Raw genomic sequence first — 27,460 nt, 5'->3', positions numbered from 1 at the left:
AATGGCATAGCTAGCGTCCTTTCTCTCTGACGGTCTTTCCCAGGTGGAACTTGGGTCCTTTCTCTCCACCATCACTTTCTCCATTTGTGGTGTCCCCCAGGGATCCAATCTATCCCCATTGTTTTTCAAAGTCTATATGGCCCCTTTGGCCCACAAGAACTTGGCCTTCACACCTCCAACTTTCAGTGTTATTCGGTTGACAAAGCTCTCTTTCAAGCTACCCTCAGCCTGTTCATCCTCCCCGCTCATTCTTGACTGTCTCTCCGCAATTCATTCCTGGTGTACTGGTAATTATCTCTGCCTTAATGCCAGTAAGACAGATCGTCCTCATTGGGAACCCTACTCCCGCTTTCACACTTTCACTCTGGCCAGCCTCCCTTGGCCCTGCACCCTGACCCACCAGTGAGGCAAAGAATCTGTGGGCCATCTTCGACTATCTCCTTCTCTTCTCACATCTCGGATATGTCCAAAACGTCTCACTACCCAGCTGCTCCTCCTCAGAGGTATTCTACCTTTTCCCACCTCCCCCCAGAGGCTCACTGTCTCCAGGGCCCTGGCTCACTCCAGACCGGACTACTGCAACAGTTTCTTTCTCAATCTTCCTACTTCTACTCTCCGACCTCTTCAACTTATCCAGCACAGAACCGCAAGACTTATCCTTAGCCTCAATCCCAGAGACTGCATCTCTCCGGTGCTGAAATCCCTCCACTGTCTCCCGGTGGCTGCAAGGATCAAGTTCTAAGTCCCTCTGCATAGTCCACAAGGCTTTCTGGGGTTGGGCCCTTACTATCTACAACACTCTCTTCCTAAATACTCTCCTGCTAGAGCCCTTTGCCCGGCCTCCTCCAACTCTCTGCGGGTGAACAGTTTTTCCAAACAGAGATTTGAGGGTATATCCTTCTCCTCTGTAGGTGCCTCCCTCTGGAACAGCCCCCTGCCTCTCTCTGTCTGGAGCCGGATTTCCTTAAGTTCTGAAAACTCCTCAAGTCCTTCCTCATCTCTTTCTCTCTCCACTGCTAACCCCCTCTCTCTTCTCTCCTGCTTCCCGCCTTCTTTCTTTTCCCCAACTTGCTCAGTTTGCTTACTGGTCACCTGGTGCACCTCCAGATCCTCACAGGCCCCAGGGCTCCCACGCCAGTCCTGCACTTGCCTCCGGGCCTCTGCACTCTACTTGGCACTACTGCACTCAGAATACATTTCCATGAGAGGAGAAACCATGCTGCACTTAACCCAGGCCCCTGCTAGACTGGGCACACTTGTCCCCCCCCTCCCCTCCCTTGCACTTCCTGTCTGCGCACTTGCACAACCTTGAATGTACTAGGCCTAACAAGTCTGTCTGTCTGTCCTGTACTGCCTCTGTCTCCCCTCCCTAGCTTGGTTGTGCCTAAAATCCTCATTAGAAGACCAACTACCAATCAATCAATCTGAAATGTCATCAGGCATAGCACGGTAGTTTATTGTTCTGTATGTCCTCCCCCCCCCTTTCTCTCCCCACTCTTCTGTCACGCACTTACACTAGTAGAAATGCCACTAGTAGAAATGCCTCTGGCCTTGAAACACTTGTGTATAGGTGCATTACAAATGCCAGATCATATCATATATATGCCAGTTTTTGTTGTTAGATCATTCATTCGGAATCTTCAAAGCATATGAATGACAACTGTATTCCCTTGTTCCCTTCACGCCTTGAAGTGCTAAGAAGCACTTCACTTGTGTATATGCACTTTACAAATAAACAATTAAAATTATTGCTGCTGAAGCTCATACAACCTTTGTGAATGTTGAGGCCACAGGTGTACACTTCAATATTGCTAACCATATGATGTCTGCACTGATACTATGGTACTGTCACACCCCAGTGCTAACCGTACTATAAATGAGTACCTGTGCCAATTCACATATATTTTTATGATTTCACTTCACATTTTGCATTCCACACCTACATGCAATTATTGGCTTCTACCAGAGATGTTATGCAATTTGTTACACCAGAGTCAGAGGGTACGACATTCATGTATCGCCCGTTTTTATTTTAACGGAGCATTTTGCAGGCGATGTTTTGCTGCAAAAACTCATCAGAAAATATTGGGGGTATATAAGGGGTAAGGGGTATGGGTACAAGGTTGTAAATAGCTGGGAAGGGCATGTTTGAGGGGGTAACCCCCCCCAAATAAATAATCAAAGAGTTTTTGTGGCAAATAATCGGCAGCAAAAAGAAAACGGGCAATGGAATGACAAAGAACCGGTCAGAGAGGACTACAACTTTAAGGTAACTTCCGTTATTGTGGCAGAGTAATGTGTCCCGCTGTATTCATGCATTATATTTGCTGCATTTCGGCTATTGTTCATGATAAATAAAAGACTGATCAGAAAACAATTGTCAGAATATAGGATATTTCAAGTGCATTTGTAGTCATTTTTTTACCATGTAGGGGCAAAAGGCTAATAATGGTCCTCGTTACAGGGGTGCTGTAAAACCTGCCGATTTCCGGCAACCCCGTAACAACCGTACCCCCGCCTGATATCCCGATGCCACTGGGATATCACAATTGGTGGCGGTAACGATTATTCCCCATTTCCGTGGAGTTCCGTAGGACTCCATGGAAATGGGGACACAGAAGTACTGGCACCATTGCTAATGATGCTGGTGGTTCTGTGACAACCATGCCGGTAGGGTCCTGAAAACCCGTCAGGTCAGGCGTGCCGGGCTATCCATGGCCCCTACCGACATCGTTGTAGTATGGCGTTCCGGAAAGGGTACCAGTACGTTGCCACCGGCACCCTTATTTCCAGACCGCCATACTTGGAATGAGGCCCAATGTGTTAAGAATGAGGCAGAGTGAAGTAGATGAAAGATTGTTATGTAGCAGTTACCCAACCTACTCACCAACACACTTTCTAGGTGAGAAACCTTGCCAAAGGACAAAATGGGGTGGTACAGGCGAGGGAACAGTCCTTAGCAGAAGGACCTCCTCTCAGCTGTATGACAGGGTCAGAGACATGACCCCGTCAAGAGTGGGGTAGGACCCCTCTCAATCTCGGGTGGGAAGCATACCAAGGTTTTTTTCAGAGTCAGTCCTGCCCCAGAAGCAGGGTGTGGGAGTTGAGGGCCCCATGATCTGTACCGCCTATCAGTGCCTGCATGACTGAAATAAGTACCTCCTTTTCTTGCTCCACACCTGTATAGATGATAGGTTATTTATAACGCGCTTAATACCCAGAGGTTTCAAAGCGCAGACCCGGGGATGGAACCTGTGTTGCTCCGAGTCGTCTTGATTCCAAGGTGAGCACGTTGCCCCTAAACTATCCTCCCGAGAATTTTCTATTGCACAATGTTAGCCAGTTTCTTTAAGTTTGCCCTCTAGGACTACATCACCCAGAAGGCATGACAGAGGAGAGATCGGGCTGCCCAACTTTGAGGGAGTCGGAGAGAAACTGCAGAACTGCCATGTTACGCACACAACCAACCGGCAAATCCAGACACTCTGTAGGACCCAGACTACAACCCGGACTTACCCTCAGCCTGATCACAGAGTGGTCCACATGCCCAACCAGTAATCCAAATGCACCACCTGACACAGACTGCAACCATGATTATACATTCAGCAGGGCCGCGGCATGGTCTGAATATCAAACTGGCAATCTGGACCCCCAGTTTAAACCTGACCCGAACTCTAGAAATTACTATGCTTTAAACCGGCCACTATTTCTGATTGCCGGCAGACACACATACAAAGAGTGGGTGGGGACTAACACCCTTTACATGTGCTGGTATAAGGGTTACCCAGCCCATTGGGAGAAGTGAGTGATGGCACAGGGAACCAGCTGAGGGAGAAAATCAATGCAGAGGGAAGGTGGATGATAAAAATGGCCACAGGAAACCAGAAGGTGTAGGCTTTTCCGATGAGGTAAGGGCGGAGAAGCAGAACCAAAAAGCTAAGCAGTAGAAGGGCAGTGCACAGAAACACTGAGAAAGATTGCTGAAAGTGTGTACAAAGTGAGGTATTGGGAGAAAGTGGCACTTGGGCCTGAATGTGTATGCAAGGGGAGTGAGACCATCAAAAGAGAGTTAAGAGGTGAATGGGATGGTGACTGGGAGAGTTAAGGTAAGGTGAATGTAAGAGGTGTGTGAGTGCGGTGAGTAATAGTGTGGAGAAGGAAGAGTAGTAGTGGCAAAAGGGAAGGAGAGTGGTACAGAGGGAATGAGAGTAGGGTTTGTGAGAGAACATTGGAGGGTCAGAAGGGGAGAGGGAGAAACAGAGTGGGAGGAAGAAAGGGAGGAGAGTAGAAGAAAGAGTGAAAGGATGGAACATCGCGGGGGGGCGGTGGGAATACAAGAGCGTGCAGGGAAAGGACAAAGTGAGACCTGAGTGCCTGGGCTCCTCTTAGACTATTGTTGTGGAATCTAGGTTATGATTCAACTAGATTGTTCCCAGAGGGAGAGAAAGAGAGAGAAAGGGTGTTTGCCCTTAGGCAATCACAACTAGCCATTCAGTTGGTGGACAGTAGGGGGTTAACAAAGTTTAGTGACCACCCTGGGGGTGATCGACACCTGCGCTAGGGAGAGAACCATACCGGGGAGACAAGTGAGAGAGGGGCAGCCCTTAGTGAGCCCCTTTGCAAATATCTCAATGAAAACCCTTGAACTGTCTTCGGAAGTAGGTTTGTTACCAAGGCCATCTGTGATGCTTCCCAAACTTTGGTAAGGTAAATTAGGTAGAACATTCTCTGGAATAAAGGATTAGATCTTGAATTGATATGAGGTACTTTGAAGGGGTTTTTCTTGTGATTTGTTCCTATTTAGATTATGGACCTTGCATATAACAGTTTTTGAAAACTATGATTCCAATCACAAAAAGTGGGACTAAAGGTCTCAGTCTGCAGAAAAAACAAACTTATAACAACACTACAACTAAAACGGTTGGGAAGTTTATTGATCTGTCAAAATAATAAGTTAATTACCTGCTTGAATAAAGGTCACTGTGGAGACTGCAGCAGGTAAACATGCACCCAGACTACTCATCAGATTTGCAGGAAGGGAAACATTGGAGTTCAAAGGTAGGCCAGCTGATCAAGCCATTGGGAATGAGATTGCTAATGAGTCAGATAGGATGGACAGCATTAGACTCATAAAAGAATCAGAAACGGCATAAAGAGGGCCACTATATCCCATATTGAGGTCTGTACACTATATTCTTGGGGAAGGGAGAAGTGGGATAGGACCTTTGACTTTGTATGAGGATTACAAATAGCAAGATTGGCCCTATATCTCTTGTAAAGGTCAACTGGACCAGAAAGCAAGTGATGTGCTATATCCCGGATACTGAGTTGAACAAAGAAGCATCTATGAAATATCCTTGTGAGCGTGTTGAGATTTGAATTCCCGAAGGAGGCTAGTAGTCCTAATGTACAGAAACCCTGGCACTTTATAGGATGTTCCAGGAAAATAACTTTTGTTTGTTATAGATAAGCCCCTAGCCCCTCAAGCTGTTTATTCCAATCTCTTGCTATTCAAGATAAGACATATGAAGAAAGCCTTCAGGGGCATTTGCCAAGGAGAGGGCAAGGGACCTCATTGTCCTTGTGGGAATAGCGCTAAGAGACTGGAAGCCGTGACACTTTATAGTGCCGCCCATCTTGGGATATTTTGATAAGCTTCTTCCAAGATAGAAACACCATGTTTAGTTGTAGATAAACCTCTAATTTCAATTTTATTTTGTTATTGTTTAAAGCGCGGACCTCGCTCGAGAGCAGCGGAGCGCTGCACAGTGTTTGGGTAGCCAGCATTTGAGCTGCCATCTTTTAACAGTAGCGCAGTACTGTGAGGTCTGGGCGTCGGTATGTGCATCAATTGGAATTAGTCATTGGTCAGGTGTTGTTGAAAGAGCCAAGTTTTAAGAGAGTGGCGAAATTGGAGAATTGTGGGAGCATTCCGAGACGACACCGGGATTGAGTTGTAGAGGGTGAATGCATGAGAAGAGAAGGATTGTTTGCAGGTCCTATCTTTGCAGACGAGTTGTGATTCATGCCGTTTGGTTGATTTGCTGCACGAGGAGCGTGTACCACCAGAAATGTCGAGCTTTGCCAGCAGGTACGCTGGTGTGCTATTTTTGACTGCTTTGCAGATGATACATGCAGTCTTGAACAGTATCCTGGTTTGGAGTAGAAGCCAACATAGTTTGTGTAGGACGGGGGCAATTCGGTCAAATGTATATGCTTCTGTAATAAGACGTGCTGCAACGTGGTGGACTGCTTTTAGGGGAGCCAAGTGAGCAGCTGGGAGCCTGTCAGGAGAGCATTTCCCCCATCGATGTGCAACACCACAAGGGCCTGCACTACAGTCCAGAAGTCCTGCGGCGGGATTCAGGGTTTGATTTTTCAAAGGGTAGATATTCTGAGCCAGGCTATTTGGGCCTTCTTGGCTACGTGTTTCTGGAAGAACAGGCTGCTGTCAATGGTGAAGCCTAAGAATGTTGCAGAGTCTGAGAGTTGTAGATCAAAGCCCTCTAGGCACATATCATTCAGCCATTGTTGGACAAGTAGTTTTTTAGCAGGCGGACCGATGAGGATACATTCAGTCTTGGATGGGTTTAGTTTGAGGTAGGCAGTCAACATCCACGACTGAATGATGGCTAGGTAATCACAGCGACAAATGTTGTCCTGCGCGCCATTTACTCGCATGTACAACCAAGTATCGTCCGTGTATTGGTGGATGGCTACATTGGGATCTTTGAGGAGAGTGCCCAAAGGCTCCATGTTAAAGGGTAAAAGGGATTGGTGAGAGGATGGAGCCTTGGGGGATGACGAAGGAGTCCTGGAGTCAGAACACAACAAGTTCATCTGGACAGTCTGGTGTCTGCCTGAGAGGTAGGAGGTAAACCAATTCAGGACCGTGCCAGAGGTTCCCATCTTGTCAGCAAGTGGAGAGAGAAGGATACGCTGATCGATAGTGTCGAATACAGCCGAGAGGTCAAGGAGGATGAGGAGGCATGAATCACCATTACCTGAATGGTGGCTGTCTCAATGCTACACTTGGGGGTGGAGCACTGACTGATAGTTATTTAGGCGGTAGAGTTGTTTTATTCTGGTGAGTTGTGTAGCAACTAATTTTTCCAAGATTTTGCCAGGTTCATAATGTTAAGGTGGTTGGCTAGGTCATCTCGACCTAGGGTTGTTTTATGCAAAAGAGGTCATATGAGACCAGTTCTGAGGGTGTCCAAGAATTATCCTTCTTCGAGGGAGGCATAGATGATGCTGAAGAGTACATTGAGTGCCGGGCCCGTCATTTGTTTAATGATGAAGGACAGAATTATATCGTCAGAGTAAGAAGTAGATTAGAGGGAGGCAATCATTTTTAAGAGATTCGAGGGAAAGAGCAGAGAATTTGGGCCAGAGGTGCAGTGTGAGTCCTGCGGTCCAGGGAATGCTAATATGCTGTGAGAGGTTGAGTCGATGGTCTCACAGAGTTTGTCAATTTTTTCAATTAAAAATGTGCACCACATTTTTTCTGAGTTGCTGGTACCTCGGGGTCAGGTGAGGGTCTGGTACAATGCTTTACTACTTCAAAGAGGGTGCTTCTCCTGTTGGAGGCTGCTGCAATGGTGGTGGAGTAGTAAGTAGCTTTGGCCTTGGTAATCAGAATCCTATGGTTTGCACAGACATTTGTGGTTGGTGAGGTCTCCTGAGTTATGGTCTTTGCACCACTGTTTCTCTAGGGCTCAGATGGAGCATTTGTTGGAGGCTATCTTGGGGGTGTACCATGGCGCGTATGGTTTGGTCTTTGGCCGGCTGTATTTTAGGGGGGCATGAGTGTCCACCATTTTTATAGCCGAGTTGCTAAATAATTCCAGGAGGCCTGAAGCATTCCCTGGGCTGGGAAAGTCTGCAAAATTTGCTTCTAGCTCATTCACAGGGAAGATATTTAATGAGTGGCGTTGAGTGAGGGGGTGTTTAGTCTGACCTTTGTGAGCCGTAGTCGAGGGGGTGACAGATGATGGGATGGCGGCCTTATCAAACCAGTGGGATAGGGTCTGCACAGGTGATGCAGGGGGATGATGGAGCATGGCCAAACACTCCGGTGGATGATTACCACTCAGACTCCTGCCCTTCCAGGTCAGTTGGCACGTTAGATGTAGGAGTTTTGGGGTAGAAGGATGTCGAAAATCTGTGGGGAGGATGAGGTAAACCATTGTTCAGTGATGAATAGGGCATCAAGGTTCTTGTATGATATAAGGTCAGTGATCTCTGCAGCGTGAGCGACTGCTGAGCAAGCGTTGATCAACATCAGAGGGCATGTGCATGCGATTCGTGGGTGTTGGATGGGTCAAGGGCAATATTGATGAGGTTCACTAAGGGGCTGCCCAGGGCACTTGGCCATTGGAATCATAGTGAGAGTGTGCATTGGCGGTGGAGGGAGGAGATACAATGTGATGTCTTTTGGTGAGTAGTAGCAATTAATTTGTAGGTGAAATGCAGTTTAACAGGCCAGGCCCCTGGCCAGAACAGGCCCAAACAGGTGATCTGAGGTCCTTCTCTTCACCCATCCCTTGCCTAGCAAGGCATAAAATAAGCGACATTGCATCGCAATTTGCAATACGATACCACTGGTTTGCGTTTTAATTTTGGAATCATGTCGCAGTTTCTGCGATATGATTTATGGCACCTTGCGCAGAGCTTAAAAGGCACAGATTACTGTGCCTTTTTATTTAAGCTCTGCGCTCTGTGCACTGACAGTGTGCAGGCAGAAGCTCCCGGGCTGGGCTAAATACATTGTATCAATGTATGAGCCCAGCCCGGGGGCGGCGGCGAAGTCACACGGAGAAGACTTCAACAGGAGCACCCCAGCTCCACTCACAGAACCGGCTTCCATCCGAGGTAAGGAGTCCTACTGGGGTGCTTAGGGGAGGGTGGAGGAGGGTGAGCCCCTTGTCTGCGGGGCTGGGTGTTAGCAAGTGGCCACGGCTAGGAAGAAATATTTCACCTGCCCATTCGGGTGGGAGAAATATTAATTCCAGCCACTTGCTAGTACCCAGCCCCACAGTAAAATGGCATGCTGGCAGATCGCCTTTCAAATATTCTTTCCTTCTCGTGATTCACGAGAAGGAAGGAATATTTGAAATGCCCTCTGCAAGCAGGCTATGTTATTACTGCAGGCCTGGGTGCTTAGAAAGTGGAAGTATACAATATCTCACCCACCCAAATGGGAGGAGAAATATTATTTACTGCCACTTTCTAGGCACCCAGGCCCGCACTAATAACATAGCCTGCTACAGAAGGCACTTTGCATTTTCTTTCAGTCTAGTGCTTAAAGGTGCCACATGCGCTTTAATCACGAGACTGAAAGAATATTTAAAATGCCCTCTGCAAGCAGGCTATGTTGTTGTTCTACGGTGTGACCAGACGTCCCGGGTTTTGCCGGGACTGTCCCCCTTTCTCAAGATTATGTTCCCATTGGAAACTGCAGTGGTCTCTGTTTTTTGCAGTAGGTCTTTATAGCTTGCAGGCAGGAATGCACAATCTCGCACAGAAGAAATTATTTATTTTACAAATTTTCTTTTCTTTTTCTGTTTCTTTGAACAGCAACACTTGAACCCCCTTCTCCTCCAAACGCTGCTGAAGTGTAGTGCCTTGACAGCCACTTTCAAGAGTTAGTCCTACTTTTATGTTAGTTGCCATGTCCCAGTTTTTTACTTTTTAAATTTGGTCACCCTATGGTGGCCTGATGGGTATTAGAAAGATGTTCCATTACGGATCGGGGTGCACTGGAACCCTGGCTTTCAGTCTCGTGATTAAAGTGCTTGTGGCACCTTAATCACGAGACTGAAGGATTATCTTAAGGCCCTCTGCAGCACCATGCTGTTATTAGTGCGGGGTCTGGGTGCTTAGAAAGTGGGTGGAAATAATTGCCACTTTCTAAGCACCCAGGTCCTGCACTAATAACAGCATGGTGCTGCAGAGGGCCTTTAGATATTCCTTCAGTCTCGTGATTTAAGGTGCCACAAGCATTTAATCACGAGACTGAAAGCCAGGGTCCCAGTGACACCTGATCCATTTTGGAACATCTTCGTATGTCAGATATCTGCAGTTTTAAAGCACACTGCTATCCATCTAGATAATCTAAGACTGTGACATGCCAACATTCTGGGACCAGTTTCAAAAATAGTAAGTAGCATATGATCACATCACAGTAGATGACACATCAATTTTACCCAATGAAATGACAAAAATAATCTGGGGGGGTTAACAGCCGCCGATTATCACTAAACGGCCAGGCAGCAGGAAGTTGAAACAATAATAGCCACTGAAAAGCTATAAATCCTATATAAAGCCTATGTCAGCAAGTGCCTGCTGTGGAGGAACCCGTGTGAAAAGGCAATGAGGTGATAACACTTCTGTATACCTCAAGGGAAGTGACGGCCGGAAGGGCTCCCGCAAATGCAGCTAAGGCATTAAGCCCCAGAACAAAAGTATATAAAAATTGCTGTGTTATTGTATAACACTGCAAACTGGCAACATGAGGAAGTTGCTGTGGACATCCCTGAGGCTCATGGCCCTTATCAAATGAAAAGGCTGAAAGGCCTGGATGCTGTCCCTGATTGCAGGGCTTGTTGTTAGCAAGTGGCTGGCAGTAATATTTCTCCTACCCGTTCCGTTGGGACAAATATTTCCAGCCACTTTCTGTGGGTAATCAGCTGCTCTTTGTCTGTTTTGTAGACAATGCAATGTATCTGTAGAGGACGATAACAGGAAAGAGTTAACCTTCACACTGACTTTGACAACAAACTAAGAGTCACCAGAGAGGTAAGAAAAGCATAGCCCATCTTTACATACTAAAAAAACATCTTTTGTGTTGGTGCCATAGGCAGCGCCTTACAAGAATGGAACAATATTTAAAAGGCCTTTTGCAAGCAGGTTGTGTTATGGGGCTATCACTTGTAGTCTTATATTCAGGGTGGTGCAAATACTCCCCCCAAAAGGTGGTTGCTTCGAGTGATTTGTGTTCTTTGCAAATAAACAACCATTTTGTGCTTCTTGAAACACAAAACAAATGTGTACTAATTAGAGCTTGGAAGGTATGTGGTAAGTTGCTGGAAAATTCTGGCTTCGCTGCTTAACCAAACTGTGTGATCCTGGGCAAATCATCTGATCCAACCCAGCCACACCAGTGTGCTGGCAAGAACAGAAATGTGCATTATTTATCCTTAGACAGTGTTGGTGGCCTGATGGACATTACATTGCACAATTTGCTGCTAACTTGCCACTCAGTACTTCAAACAATGCTGTGGAGTCACAAAATGCGGTGCCTGTGCGCCATAGGTTTAGAGAAGAGATTTCTGACCTCTTGGGCACCCTGATGATTTTTCTGTTGGCTTTTAGGTGTCTGGGACAGCACTGCCTCTTTAGATCATTTATTTTGATCTTTTAAATCATCTCAGTTTTTGCTGTCTTGCAATAACCCAGACCACAAATGGATGATTACATGTTAACTTGCTCGGCCTATTTGTCCCGCAGATGAAACTTTATGGCCCTAGTAACTGGTAGGTGCTGCATCAGGGCCTCAATGACCTGGGCATACCAAGAGACTGGCATATTGCCATTTGGTTCTGCAGAATAAGATAACTAATGTCCCCAATTTGTCATAAACTCATTTTAACTGCTGTCTTCATCTTGGGCAGTTGCTTGTGACTGTTTTATGCCAAATACTAGTTAAATGAAACTTGATAATAAAATAAAAAGGACACACGCACAATTGCGTCTTTATTGATGTCTTGTTGAGATGGACACTGCACTATGCACCAGTGACTGCTGCATGACCCTGCTGCACAGAGCCTTGAACTGAAAAAAGTTTTCAGAGCTTTTTTTATCAGATCTATTTATGTAGTCCATTCATGCAGTGAACCTTTACATTTTACACTCATTGCACGAATGTATTACTTCAGAGGTACATAGAAATACTGTATTCCTTCTAATTGTATGTCTTGGGGTAAAACTAACTTCTGGTGACATTTAAAATAGGAGTACAACATTTCTAATCAAATAGGTATACTTGCTATTCAAAAATATTTTAATTAGCAAATTCTGCTAATCAATTATTGAAAAGTAATTTAAGCCTTGCCTAGGATGTCTGCGATGAGGACGCCTAAGGAGGACTGATTAAATAGGTGGTGGGCGGAGCAAATGAGTGGCAGGGTCTGGTCATGTGACGAGCAGCCTACTCAATGGTGTCTGCCTGCAGCTGGCATAGAGTCCTGAAGTAGAGGCCTGGAAGTCCTCTATCCCAAACAGATCCTGACTTCAATAAAAGCTGTTAAAACACAATTCTTGTTTCTTTTTTTAAATTTCATATACTATAATACAGCCCCATCCGGCTTTTTATAGACAGGTTAAAAGCATCTCTTAAATCATCCAAATCGACAAACATGTTACAAGCAACAACCGTAACGATTAATATCCTAAAAACACAGAAAAGATAAAACATATACAAAAATTGTTATATCAAAATGATCAGTCCGGCACTTAATACAATAGCAAGACCTGAACATATAATTTTGGTCCAGCGCCTGAAAATTGTCACATAAAGGACCTAGTCCTATGAAATGCTAGAGGGGGCCAGAGACCCACCATGAATCAACTATACAGGTTGCACAATATTTCCACTATTTTCTTCCACATTTAAATGAGGCTTATATCATCCCTAGCAAAATATTTAAGCCAAAAATGGGAACAATCTAAGGAATCTGTAAAGTGACTGTGTGCCCTAAGAATGTTAGAACGGATAACACAGAGTGCCTCACATTGGATCAGAAGATGTGTTATACTCTGTCTCCTCTGTGCCACATAGTTGACAGCTGGTAATCTCCCAAGCGACCCTCACACAACTCCTAGTATCGTCTAGCGCTTACACCTGATTGAACTTGATACGCACACACGTCTTGACAATCTCATTATGAGGGTAAGCAGTGAGATGACCATTAATTCCCTGCCCCATCAGCCACTGAGCAATGTAAACACCAGGAGCTCTCTTGTTGGCCAAATTGACCAACTGTTGCTCATTTGTGAATCCACACAGTACTCTTATCTGAGTTGCTGATTTTTTGCAGTCAAGTAATTGTCTAAGGACAAGTAGCCTCTTCATTCAGCATGTGTAAAGAAGGTGATTGCGCAACCCAAATAATCTACCTCCATAGTTTGCCTAATAACTCCCAGCAAAGTTACCTCAACTGACAGGGTTACTTTTAAAACAAGGTTCATTTTACCAATTTTCAGGACACTATGCAGAGCGTTTAGTTTGGTTTGCAGATAGACGCACTCCATTGGAACAGAGGCGGGTAGACCAAGGAGGGATTTCAGACAACGCTTTTCCACTGGATTCAATTTATTATAGTACCGACCCCCCAAACCTTTGCACCAGAGTAGAGTAGATCTGATTTTTGCCTTAGAAATCTCTACCAAACTAATCAAGGAATAGCTCGCATGTGTCCTAGCAAATTGTGTAACCCAAGGAATAAGCTGCTTCGTTTGTACCTCAACGTTGTCAAAGTGCTTATCCCACGTCAGTGTCTCATCAAATGTGACTCCCAAATAGTCACAATACGATACATGTTCAATAACACGTTTTCCAAATGTTTGCTTCAAACTTTGTCCTTGCTTCGCTTTGTTCACCCCTAAAACACATTGGGCCTCATTACGACCCTGCCGGTCCACAAAGAACGGTGGTGGTAAATCCGCCACCACCGTTCTTTCCAGACCGGCTGATTAGGAGTCCTGCAGACGGGAGGTGTCACCCCCGCTAGGTCTGACCTGGCGGGTTTAACACCACCCGCCTGCAGGCGGACATGGACACACTGGCTCTGTCATAGACGGAGCCAGCGTTTCCATGGTCCCCATCCCCATGGGAATGGGGACTTACAGAATTCCGCCTCTGGAATTCCCGGGTCACCGGAGTCGTAATGCCCCAGTAATTCCGGGAATCACGGAGGCGGAATAGTAATACGAGTCCGGCGGTAACCTTCCGGTTTTTCCGGCTCGGTTACCGCCGGCTCGTAAAGAGGCCCATTGTATTAGTTTTGGAGATGTTAATAAGCAAGTCATTATCAGAATAATATTTCAGCAGATTATCCAAAGAATACTGCAGCCCCATTGGACATAAATCTAAGAGGAGCAAGTTGTTGGCATTGCCGAGCCAAAGTATGTTTTGCGGCTCTGTTAGGCTGCACAAATAGACAGTACAGACTGGTCAGTGTCCACTATTATGTATAACAGGTGGTGTGAAGTGGAGGATGCCACTCTCGATTATGCCATTGCAAGTGTCACCCATTGCATATTACTGGCGCGGTCAAGTGGTGGCTCCTACTCCCAATGAGGGGCTTGTGGAGGCTACATTAGTATGGAGTTTGCACAATGCCAACACATCTCTGACCAATCAGTTTGCATAGCGTCAAAGCCTGTCAAAAAGTTACCCAGTTTTAGTCTGTTTTTTGCTGGTTTAAAAGTGGGTTGACTTTGTGGTAGGCACCGACAGGCCTTGTCCAGACCCAGGGTGTTTGGGGTGATGCAAGGGCATTGTGCTCCATCACTTATTTATAGTGGGCCACAGGGAGAGAGGGAGCCACATGGTCTCCCCTCCACCGGCCAGTGACACTGCAGCACGAGAGCAACACAGCACTTCAAAATGGGTGTTACTTTGGAAAAGGGCCGAGTACAATTCATGGTTGCCTATATAGCGGGCAGGGCAAGCAAAGCAGACTGGGTGAGTGTGTGGGTTTTTGTAGTACATTTTAGTTAATTTTGTTCCATGAAAATGGCCAGATGGGAAATTGGGATTCTCACCTCGATTTCCCGACCGGGGCAGAGTGAGATTTCCTTTTGTAAACTTTGTTCTGCCATGTGGAAATATATACCCTCCAAATATTAAATGAATTCCACAGTGTTATGAAAGAGGAACATTTATTTATTTATTGTTTGCTTGTTAGGCACTTATACAATAAGAATATACTGTTTCAAAGTGCCCACAGGGCAGGGAGGGAGGGAGGGTGGGAAGTACAATTGCAACATTACAACACAATTTTTAAAGCAGAGGGGAAGAGGGAGGGGGGATGAACCTATTATGCCTTGTGAGAATTCAGAATGTGCAAGTACAGAAAGGAAGAGGTAAGAGGGGGGGTAGGTGCTGGGGAGGCTGAGCTCGCGGGTGAGCCATGGACGAAGTGCTAGAATGTTGAGTGCTATACGGCTTGAGCCGCAAGAGGTGTAAGTGCGAGTCTCCAGAGTGGAGGGTATGCAGATGCAAAGTGCTGTGGAAAGACAGGAGCTGGGAAGAATTGGTGTGGGAGGTCAAGGCCCCGAAGATGCATAAGGGCCAAGGCCACCGATTCAGCAACTGTGAGATTAGCAGAGGAGAGAAGGGGGAAGGAGAAGGAAAGGAGGAAAATCTTAAGGAGCGTCCGGAATTTGAGAAGATCCTGCTCAAGGCGCAGGGGGAGGCTATTCCAAAGGAAAGAGCCTGCAGAGGAAAGTGAGCAACTCCCTGCCCTTTGCTTAGCAAAGCGCTTGACACACAAGGAGTTGGTGCCAGAGGTGCAAAGTGATCTGGGGGAGAGTATTTAGAGAGCTAAAGTTAAAGATGTTCTGGTCCCCGGGCTCAGACAGCCTTGTGGATGATGCAGAGGGATTTGAATTTAATTCGCGCAGCAACCAGGAGCCAGTGCAGACTTTTTAGTGCAGGAGAGATGCAGTCCCTGGGCTTCAGGCCAAGGATAAGTCTTGCTGCCCTATTTTGGATCAGCTGCAGGGGTCGCACAGTGGAAGAGGGAACGTTCAGGAGGAGGCTGTTACAGTAGTCAAGTCTAGAGAGAACAAGGGCTTGACTCGCATTGAGCCTTTGACGGAAAGTGAGAAAAGGTAGAATTCCTTTGAGAAGGAAACGCTGATAGTTGGACTTCTGGGCAATGTCCAGAGTTTGAGGGAGGAAGGAAAGAGAGGAGTTGAAGATGATATGATATGATAGTTTATTTATATAGCGCCTATACACAATGTGTTTCAAAGCGCTTCAAGGCAAGGGAGGGAACAAGGGAAAATACGACGACATTCTTAAAGGCCATGAATGGTAAGGATGTGAAATTAACTATCATACTCGGCCTGACGACATTTCAGATAGTGCAAAGGTGACTACCGTACTAGGCCTGACGACATTTCTGGTAGAGCCGGAGGAAAACAAAAGGTAAGGGAGAGGGGTGGAGAAAGGGAGGAGAGGAACAAAACAAGCGACTATTGTACTAGGCCTGACATCGTTTCAGATAGTGCTGGAGGGAGGGGGGGAGGGGAACAGTAAGGGGATAGGGGAGAGACAGACGAGGTTGCTATCATACTAGGTCCAGGGACAATTCTGATAGAGTAAGTGCACAGAAGAAAGTAAGGGGAGGAGGGGAGGAAATACAATTGCAGAAGTCAGTAGTAACACATAATTTTGCAAGGCTGGATACAAGATGAAGATGGGAACAGCATGATTCAGGGCCACCATGAGTACAAGATGCAAAGAAAGTCCAGCATGAGAGTTGAGAAAGGGTGATGCACCATGAAGCAATGAAGTCCATAAAAGTAAAATCCAGCATTGGCTACAAGACGGTGATGGTGAAACCAGAATGTATCAGGACAGACTCCTGTGTCCAGGAAGGGGGGATCAAGGGAACAACACGGGGGGACCAGAGAGGGTGGGGATGGCCTGTGGGGACAGAGGGTGTAAACACATGTTGGTACATGCTTACCTGCTGTCTTAGCAGGGGGTCGGCCCCTGGATCCTCCTGGTCCAAACAGGCCCAAACAGGAATTGCCCTTTTCTTTGACTGCCCTTCGCTTTGGACGCCCGTGCGAGACACGCCCTTGATCTAAGAGTTAAGAGCAGGAAGGAAGAGGCAGGGCTAAGAAGGTGGGCGGAGCTTAGGCCAGGTGACCTAGATCCACTTACACCTGCTCCCCAGCTGCAAAGGAAAAGAGGCTGGAGGGCTCCTTAAGTAGGGAAAAGAGTGGCAAGCAGGAAGGCACCAGGTGGGCGGGGCTTATGCCAGGTGACCTAGATCCACTTACACCTGCTCCCCAGCTGGATGACTCCAAGGTTTCTGACTTCAGTTAAAGGCGCAGGGGGAGAGCACAAGGAGGAAGGCCAGAGAGAAGGGAAGAAGGAGGGAGCAGGGGTGCCAATGGGAAGGATCACAGTAGTTTTACAGGCATTGAGGCAGAGATCATTGGAGGCGCACCAGGACTGGATGACAGATAGGCAGTCAGGGATGATGGAGGGTGCAAGAGGGTCAGCAGGGAGTCTGACAAAGAGCTGTGTGTCGTCTGCTTAACACTAAGGATATGAGGCGTGCAAGGAGAGCAAGGTAGATGTTGAAGAGCCAGGGGGAGAGTATAGAGCCCTGAGGGACACCACAGGTAGAGATGGAAGAAGGAGAGGAGAAGGAGCCTAGGATGACTTGGGTTGAGCGGTTGGTGAGGAAAGAGGACAGCCAATCCAGTGCTAATTCTGAGATACCAAGTGTATCATGAAGCCTTTGTACGAGGATGGAATGGCTAACTGTGTCAAATGCAGAGGAGCGATCGAGAAGGATAAGGACAGCTGGGGAGTGGAGTCCAGAGATGCGAGCAGTTGTTCACTGGTGTTCGGAAGAGCAGTTTCCGTGCCTCTGGATGCTCAGAATCCAGATTGATGGTCGTGGAAGCCTCCAAAGTGTTCAGGGGAAAAGCCAGCTCCTAAAGTAGCTTCCCCAGTAAGGGGCGATGCAGATAGGGCGATAGCTGGCAGGGCATTAAGGGTCAGAGGATGTTTTTATTCAGAAGTGGGCGCACAAGGGAGTGCTTAAGGGAGATGGGGAAAGATCCAGTGATAAAGGAATGACTGCAGAAATCAGCGAGAGCAGGGGCAATGGAGCCAATATTATCCTTGATGGTCCTGGATGAGCAAGGGGCGACCTGTTTAGAAGAGACCTTCATGGTGTGGACAACTCTGGTAGCTTGTTCAGGAGAGAAGGTGGATGGAGGGGGGGGGTTGGTGGGAAGAGAGTGGGATGGGTTTCTGAGGGAGTGTAGAAAGGGTGGTCAGAATGTCCTGAGTTTTGGTGGCAAAGTGTGAGGCCAGTGCATTCCAGCGGGCCTGGGAGGGAGAAGGGGAGGAGGAGGCTGCGGAGGGGTTGGATAGTTCCCTGTAGATTTTGAAAGGTTCAGCCGTGTTATTGGATGCGCCGGAGACTCGTGCCTGGATGTGGACTCTTTTTCCTTTGCACGGATGGCGAGTCTATATTGCCTTTGGAGCAGGCGGCAAGCAAGTTTGTCAGAGTGAGCCTGAGGTTTGCCACTTCTGTTCTGCTGCCCTGCACTTTCGTTTCAGGGCTGCAAGTTCGGTGTCGTACCAAGCTCCACATTTGGAGCAAAAAACAATGTCTAAAGGGTCAGAGCTGAGGAACCGTAAACAGTTGCATCACTGTAATGTTGCATTTAGAGGAATGCATAAAGAGTCCATAACTCATGGCAGGGGAATATCCCACAACTTAGGATGCGCTTCCTTCTAACAGTTATTAAATATTTAATTACAATAGGACTACCTTTCAGTATTAGTAAATAACGACTCATCAAACCATAATAAAAACGTTCAATGTGAACTTTTAAAGCTACACATAAATCCTACAATAAACCTCACGATGCTTCATAGAAAGGCGGTTCATTTATAAACATACCCCTTTAAAAAATAAAAATTAATTTAATGTAATTCGTTTGTACCAAGTAGGATTCAAACTTGCAAACTTAAATTAATCTTTACATTCAAAGGAGATGAAGGCTTAAAACTACACAGCCAGGAAACTCTGGCTACTCTTTCTTGGATGTAACTCACTCCCTTCCACTGCGCATCTTCAAACCCCCATCTCGCACTTACGCAGTCACTTCATAGCACAGGTTGAGCATGAGAGCATCTCCAGCGCTGAACCCCATTGCTTTGGCCATTCCTTTCAGCTCCCCAGCATAGGGCTGGCGTATCAAGAGCTCCACCTCCAGGTCACTGATTGGGCGGAGCAGAACCTGGACCCATTTCGGCACAGCTGAACTGGAAACAAAAGAGAAATAACACATCATGTAATGAAGTACCATTTTCTAATTAGAAGTGGCATCGCAAAGTACAAATGTAAAAACATAAGACCTTATGCACAGTTGCAGACCTATTAGACGTTAACTAGCGGAACTATGAGAAGTGGAGAGTAAAGTAGTTTTACCTTGGTCATTTATAATGTCCTTTGAAGCATTCAACAACAAAGACAATTGCTAGTCAGTTTTAGTGATTCTGCTTTAAAGTGATCTTCCCACTACGCAATATCAAACTTATAAAAAATATTTGTCACTAGAAAATTATCAAAGACGTGATTACAAAAGAAACTCCTTTTGACATAAACCTCACTGTTTTGCTAAACTCCACAAATTCACACTCACACTGCAGTGGAACCAAGTTTTGAGTAATCAACAGAATTCCACAAGCAAGAGAGAGCCTTAATACAGAATTTGAGATCAATACAGTATCACTTTTTTTTTACAAACATATTCTGTCTGCATACATGTCTGCACCTACATATTGATAAAAAGCCAACACAATGACTAAGAAACACACATGTAAAGAAGTTGCGTCAATGGAGTAGTGCACATACGTATTATTCGCTCAATTTAACAATAAAAATAGTCTATAGATTGTATCCGAGTGACAGTCTACAGAGGAATAATTGTCCGGCTTTAGAAAGATAAGCAGGCAATAAATAAGTGCACTCCTCACCCATACATGGAAGGCATTCCTTTTCCATTCTTTATAACAGTCACATGCTATACAATTCATCATAGGTTTACTGTAGTTTCTGCAAGTCCTTTTTCTAAATGTTGAATTAATTTTCTTAGCTTTATATTGGCTACGATTTTTGACATAATTTTCCTTCCTCCAAATATAAGGATAGTGTATAGCTTTTTCAATAATCCTTTCACCAATAGTCAGATAATCTGGGTATTCGGCTGCTCAACACATTTTAAGTTTATCTACAAACCCTTCACCAAAAAAACGGATTAGGCACATAATCAAAAACATTTTATGTCAGCGCAAGAGGAAAAGGTCATCATTAACAAAACATTTTGCTGAACTCTGTGGCCCAAACATAATCAATGTTTAGGTCTGGCTAGATGGAGTTTGACCTCTCTGCCAGTGCTCTTGTATTATATTTTAAAAAGACCACGCTGATGTGTGATGCATGTCTTAGTGCATCATGGTTAAGGCTCAGTTATAGGGTCAACCATTTTGTAGACACTGGGGCTACTGTGTAGGTTTTGCGGGGGGGTTGTAGACCAGTACGAGAGCTTTTTGTCTACCCAGACTAGTGCATGGATGGATATTTTGTATACCAATTGCATGGAACACATTTCTTTAGGTTAACAACAAAAAAAGAGGAGTAAGCAACATTCTCCCCCTCAAGCCCGCTCCCCCCAAAGGGTGAATATCAGTTAAATACAGAAACATTAAATTCAGAGGAGAAGAATAACATCTCTGTGAAAATGTATTTATACTTTTTTTGGGCTATACAGCACTGTGCTCTGCGATAAATGGCTAAACAAAGACTTTATGTGTCAAAAACAAATGATTCAACATTCCCTCCCTCTACCCCAGGCCAGTACATCTGTTAAACACAGAGGAGAAGAGAAGCAATACATCTCCCAGGAAATGAGATGAATGCTACTGAGTGATTTATGATGAAAGCTGTTTTAGGATGGGCTATTTTGTAGAACCCAGGGATACTATGTAGGTGTGTACGTACAAGTTGGGCTGGCAGTTGTAGAACGTTACCTCTATATCTTTGACGAAAAAACATCAGTGCTCAAAGGTTACGTTTAGGTCAGGCTAATAACGGTTACCTCTGTGGCAGAGCTCTTACAGTAGCACGTGTAGAAGCCCTGCTGTCAATTAACTGTTTTATAGGGCAGAGAGGGTTCACAATTATTTATGTGGTTTGGTACATTAATGTTTTGTGTTTTATAGCAAATGTGACTTTTATTTGTCTAGTGCTGGGGCTTTCAGTTGAGAAATAAAATGAGGCTCTCAAAAGAATGATCAGCTGCAGTATGATGCAGAGTGCCATTAATCAGTCCATTGCATCATAACTAAACATGTGTTTTCACAGGTGCCATCTTGGAATGGTAGGAGATGCCTGAAAATTTTATTGTTCAACTCCATGATCATGTTTCTACTCACGGTGTGTTTTCCTGCAATATAATGTAACCATACTATTCAGTGAATCTCCCTCTGTATTAAATAGCAGGATAACATTTGTGCTGAAGGATTAATGTTATTCGCACTTGGAGCAAGTATTGGTTAAGTACTTCTTGGCTGTCTTGGCGTCTCTCTGCCTGTTGACTCCTTTCATGCTACTGTGCTTCCCATGTGCCTCCCGTGTTGCAGTTGGAGAAGAGCTCCACCTCCTTCTTGACTAGATTGGTCAATCCAATATAAACACTGTGCACGCGCATTTTCATGCACGCGCGTGCACTTGGTGCAAGTACTGGTTAAGTACTGCTTGGCTGCTTAGCTGCGCAGCCAAGCGGCCAGCGGTCGAGGTGACCGATCGTACTTCTACTTGCCTTTGCCTTGTCTGAGCAATCGGTAAATTATATTCCTAACATCTAACCGCTCTGTGCATTAAGGGTTGTTCTCTCCCTATGTACATTCAGACACGCCTCCATGCGTACTCTTTAAAAACTAGCATGCCTGTAACCTTACATGCTCAGCAAAATAACACGATTACCCTGCTTGCACGCGCCTTATGCTCTTCTCACAAGTCCATTACATTGTTCCCAGCGAATATGGCGCCTACCCTGAAGGGCTTGACCATGCCACCCCTGTCACTTGCGAGTGACGGTACCCCGAGCACACCAAGGGTGCTCCCCCCACGCGCCCTAACAGCTCTCCCCAACCTGGGCTCAGCTCTAACTTTTTTGCCCGTCCTCTCTCAGATAATACGATGCTTCATACCCCTCTCCCTCGTTTTTCCCTTCCGATGAGAGGCCCTGTAAACACTGCGGTGCCCCAAACCTCCTCGCCTTGCACCGATCCAGACCTTTCTTTATATGCGAGTCCCCAACCTCTATGTTCATTGGCTCGCATAGCATCCAGGCAATCACGCCAGGCTCTGCGGCAACCACAGGCTCCCCTACAGTATCTTTTGTCTACCCCACCCCGCGGAGACCTCAGGGTCAGCACCTCATGTTTCCATTCTCCCATCCCCCCCATCCCTCCCCCTCCTCCAATGCTTGATGTTACTTTGGCTGCCCTGCCATGCATCTGAACTTAGAGTCACTTCAAGTTATATGAAGGGCTAGATGCAAAAATCTCTGATCAAGCTATGCAAACTCAACAAGTGCTGTCCTTACTTGAAACGTTAGTGCGGCACTCGGATTCGAGTCCCCAAGACGCTTCAAATTTAGACTGTACCGGTGAATGATATTTCAATCATTACCATTGGCTCTACCGGGTCGCAGCACTCTTCCATACTCCGTCCCTACCAGTCTTCACAAATATCATCACCCCAGAGATAGAGATTGGAGTTGACGCCAGTGCTGCACCATCGCATGAGTCGTGGATTAGTCTCCCGACCACGCCGGTCGCCACGGAACCCTCTTCACCTACAGCCCCCCTGTTGGCCGTGAAGGCCACCGAGGAGGGGCCCCATCCTCAATCCCATCCGCCCCAGGCAAAAAATAAACAATTTCTAAGGTGTCCCGTTTGTCCTCTAGAAAAAAACTAAATCATATTACACTGAGACACCCAAAGCAAACGATGAAATCCTTTTTTCACACGTTGAAACCCAGATCAGTTAGAAGTAAGCCTACTGAAGAACTAGCCTATATACTACCAGCATCTAACAAAGAACCTTCGTCTACCTTGCCGCTTAGATCTGACCCACAAGAGCCCACTCCTTTGCAGCAAGATCTGGTGGTTCCCCTGGCAGCTGGTCTCCCGGTACCAAACAAGGAAATCCTGACCACTTTGCCACTCAGACATGACCCTCATGAGCCCTGTCCTTTTCCACAAAACCTTGTGGTGCCCCCAGCAGCTGCACCTTCCCCACCCACATATTATCCACCGCTTGATGCCTTAATTCGTGAACTGGACCACACAAATTCTCAGAGAATAGCTGCGCGTGTCAAAAATACACCTGGGCTAATACCCCAATTAAACAATGTGGCTCCCCCTGCCAAAATGAGTGCAAATGAGTCCTGCGATCTTGTAACTGTCCAAATACGCAAGGCGGTAGACTCCTACCTAGCGCTACGTACCCAGCACCCTGCACCTGCCCAGATCCAAAAGCCTAGGGAACCGAAATCCCATTTGCTCTTAATGGCTGCTTCCGAGTGCTGCCCCCTCGAATGCAAGTGGTTCTTACCAGCTCCCCCCACCCAGCAGCATTGTCCATCCCTCCCCCCTCCGGCATATGGAGTCTTTTCACCTTTCACGAAAGCCAGACGAGCCAATGGCCAATTGTAACCCACAAGGTGCCCCTGTGATGACATCTAGACACCATGCCCCAGACACCCGAAAATGCCATTCTCCAATTTTAAAATGCAGAGGAGGCAGTTTCGGCACCTATGACCTTAACAGACGCAATGTACTGAATATCTCTACAGAACTAGTGGAGCTAGAAGACATTTGTTCTAGTGATATTGAACAAATTGAGTTTATTTCTGATTCCACTTGTTCGGTGGTGCGTCTGTGGATACCCTCAGAGATTGTGTTAAATACCGTTTGGAAATCAAAAATGCAGTTCAATATGGGTTTCCTACTAGCTCAAGACCCAGCCCGTATGCATGTAGAAAATGATCTAAAGCAACTACCGACTAACACTTCTAAGAATTAAGTACCCACGAGAACTTCCTATCCTGAACACCCCTACATGTCATAACCAATAGTAACATCTACAGAATGCCACTTTGCTATTGCGAGCTGGAACACACAAGGCCATTCACATCTGCAAACTTCCATTTCCGGTTTTTCTGTGGCATATGATATCATAGCATTACAAGAAACTTGGCTTTTACATTCACCAGCATGGAATAATTATGAGATTGCCTTATTACCAGGCATCGCAGGCATCAATGGCCGTCCCTCTTCGGGCCTTCTGGTGGGGGTCAACATGTCAAAGGGATTCTCTGTTCAGTCTTGGGATTCGGTGTCTGCCTATATACAGCTTGTGAAAATCCTATGTCCACCTCATACACTAGCACTGATTAAAATCTATCGTAACCCCCTTGGGTTAACAGATGCTGCTTTCTATGCTGGTATGACTAGACTTCTTGACCTTGTAATTGTTACCCCTGAAATCACAGACACAATTATCGTCGGAGACCTCAATCTCAACTGTTTACATCCTAAAGACAAAAATACCATTGCCAAGGTTAAGCTTTGGTCATCGTTCATGTTAGGACGCAATTTCCATATGACCAATGGTTCTATACGAGGTGACATTCCAGCCCAACCGACGTAGCAAGGGGAAACCATTTCTAGTACTATTGACTATATGTATACTCATACCAATCTGAATGGTCATATACAATCCTTCGAAGTCATCCCACAGGTACATAGCGACCATCACCTGCTAGCACTAACAATAAATAGGATTTGTGCACCATCCAACAAACTGTTTCTTCAACAGAATCTTAATGTCAATAATGCCAAATCCCGCTTTCGCTGGTCTGATACCAATCTACTAGCCTTTTCCAATCTGGTCATCTGTAATAACAAGTCCTTCACCCCGATTCAGTACACAAACCTTCTGATCACTTTCAAGCATCCGATGAAAACTTCTAGTCTCTGAGGACCCCTGCATAAACATTCCTTCAATCCTTTAGTTAAAGCTAAAAAGAATGAATATCAACGTGAAAAAAGACTAATCTGTAAATTAAACCAGTCCTCTCGTAATTCACAGCTGAGATCTGCTAAATGCAGATATCGTAACTGGATGCGGCAACACCAAGCCCATATTCTGCAGCATGATAGTGATCACATGCTCAGATTAATAGTGAACAAAAACAACGCAGAAACTTGGGCTGTATTTAATCAGTGTGCCCATCAGACGCACTCTCTCTTGCAGGTCCATAATGTCAACGAGGCGCAGTGGATCCAGCATTATACCAACCTATATGCGGATCCCAGTTTTTCCAACTACGCTTACAGACAAGAGGGACAGAAAAAATGGATTCTAGAATGTTCCCCGACCATTCTCGAGGGATACACTAATCACGTTAGTCCCTCCAGAGCCATGGGCCCTGATGGCCTTAGTAATTTTATGTTTAAATCCAATACCCCCATGTGGGCAAAAATCCTGAATGATCTATTCCAACGGATCACTGCGTCACGTTGTATCCCCATTTCATGGAAAACCTCCATAATAGTGCCCATCCATAAAAAAGGCGACCAGACTCTTCCCTGCAATTATAGGCCTATTGCACTCTTAGATGCGCCTGGGAAGCTTTTTTGACAAACTAATCCTTTGTGATTTTAACATCTGGACAAAAGCTACCAAGAGATCCTTTCCAGATGGGCTTTCTAGCAGGCATGGGCACGAACATCAACCTGCTTAGCCTTAATGCAGTCAAATTCCAAGCACAGGCCTCAAAACAGGCCATTTACTTTGCTTTTATCGACCTTCATACAGCCTTTGATGCCATCTCTCGCCCCCTTCTGTTTTTTTAAACTTGAAAGAGACAATTGCCCTTATACATTGCATCATATTATTCAATCCTTACATTCTGAAGCTTCAATCCTTATCAGACTGAACTTGAAAGGGTTGTTGTCCATGGCAATTCCAAACGCCTGTGGCCTTAAACAAGTTTGTCTCCTCGCGTCCGCAATTTTCAATTGCTTTGTGCATGATGTACGGCAGGTCTTTGAGGTAATACCATCAGATTCACCCAAACTAAACAATATTAAGATCCAGACCCTCATGTACGCTGATGATTTGGTGCTAATTTCAAAAACCCAGAGTGGCCTACAAAATCTACTTGATGCATTTAACAGCTACATAGAGAAGAATGAATTGCGAATAAACACCTCCAAAACCCAAATTGTCGTTTATAGACCAAATAACTTGTACAGACATAAATCCCTATGGACAATCAACCAAATTACTTTGGCGAAAGGTCCGAACTACGTTTACCTGGGAATTATATTTGATGGTAATGCCTCAGTTTCTGGCCACTTGAATGTTGTAAAGCAAAAACTTGACACAGCTATTCGCAGGCCAAGGTTATAATACACCGTTATGGAGCTTTCACCATGAAGCCAGCTGTCATTTACTGGAAACAAAAAGCCACTCCATGTATCTTATATGGGCTTGAATCCCAGCCACCCTGGTCGGCAAAAGTCCTAGATAATCTGAAAAGCAAGTTTTGGAAAGCGCTTCTCCATCTGCCCCAATGCTTTGCAGGGGTTTGGTTGCGCTACGAATTAGGTCTAACTTCCTTAAATGCACAATATTATTGGAAGGTGTGTGCCCTACTTCGCAAATGTTTGTTGGCATCCAGTGAGAACATCTCGAAATTCTTTCCGATTATATATTCAAAACCAATCATAACTTTATCAAATGTTGGCTACGTGCCATATATACTATCTTAGCCCAAGCAGAAGTAACCATTGATTTGTTACTCACCAACCCTGACAAAGCTAAACATCTAATTTATCGTTATGGCTGGATTAAGACCAGATCTGAATGCTTACAATACAAATCTGCCATTCCTGAAAAATTTAAACATAAAATCCCGGGCTCTATGGAACCGTACCTTATCTGTGGCACACCCATGAGCTACTTGCTAAATGTAACTGCATTGACTCGAATTTGGCCTTTTGTCGATTTTGTTTAGACATTAAGGTCACTGAGACCTTGGAACATATACTGTCCCTATGTCCAGCTCTAATCTGTGAACGTTTGAAATTCTTTTCTACTCATTGCAATCATTTAGGAATTCTGGATCCTGCTCAAAGATGGTCCACACTGTTGTGCACTACAAATGTTTCTCTACAAATTGCAATGCTTTATTTTCTATATGCGGTGAATCTTACCCATAGAGCAACTTTTATATTATGCTTGTTTCACCAATTTTTCTCATCTGGTTTTTCATCGTTTTGATTGTATACCAACTGTGTCATACTTTGTTCTTCTTCTGTTTTAAATTTCAATGTTTTAACTGTAAAGTTTTGTATTGAAAAGTTGATCTAATTCAACTATATCAATAAAAATAAATACAAAAAAAAAGTTATTCTATAGCCAATTGGGGAGCACAAAAGGCTGGACAGCAGAAGAAGTATAAGAGAAGTACATTCTTTTACAAAATATCACGAAATAGAATGAAGAGTAGGGAACACCATAACAAATGGAAAGTCCCAATCGAGTGGCAG

At 45.4% G+C, this 27,460-nt stretch overlaps 1 protein-coding gene across 4 annotated transcripts in view; it reads right to left on the bottom strand.

The window, feature by feature from the left end:
* The window catches only part of NAAA (N-acylethanolamine acid amidase), a 539,996-nt gene that overhangs the window by 463,141 nt on the left and 49,395 nt on the right, over positions 1-27,460 (bottom strand). For all 4 annotated transcript variants that reach the window (XM_069626299.1, XM_069626298.1, XM_069626296.1 and 1 more), the window contains exon 2: positions 18,926-19,093. In XM_069626299.1, coding sequence (XP_069482400.1) covers positions 18,926-18,993 — 68 coding nt within the window. In that variant the 5' untranslated portion in view covers positions 18,994-19,093. The remainder of the gene's footprint in view (positions 1-18,925; positions 19,094-27,460) is intronic.

The sequence above is a fragment of the Ambystoma mexicanum genome, chromosome 6p (genome assembly GCF_040938575.1).
Source record: "Ambystoma mexicanum isolate Mex_15411 chromosome 6p, UKY_AmexF1_1, whole genome shotgun sequence".
Classification (NCBI taxonomy): Eukaryota; Metazoa; Chordata; class Amphibia; order Caudata; family Ambystomatidae; genus Ambystoma; species Ambystoma mexicanum.
The sequence above is the reverse complement of the archived record's forward strand: the minus strand, read 5'-3'. Positions and strand labels throughout refer to the sequence as shown.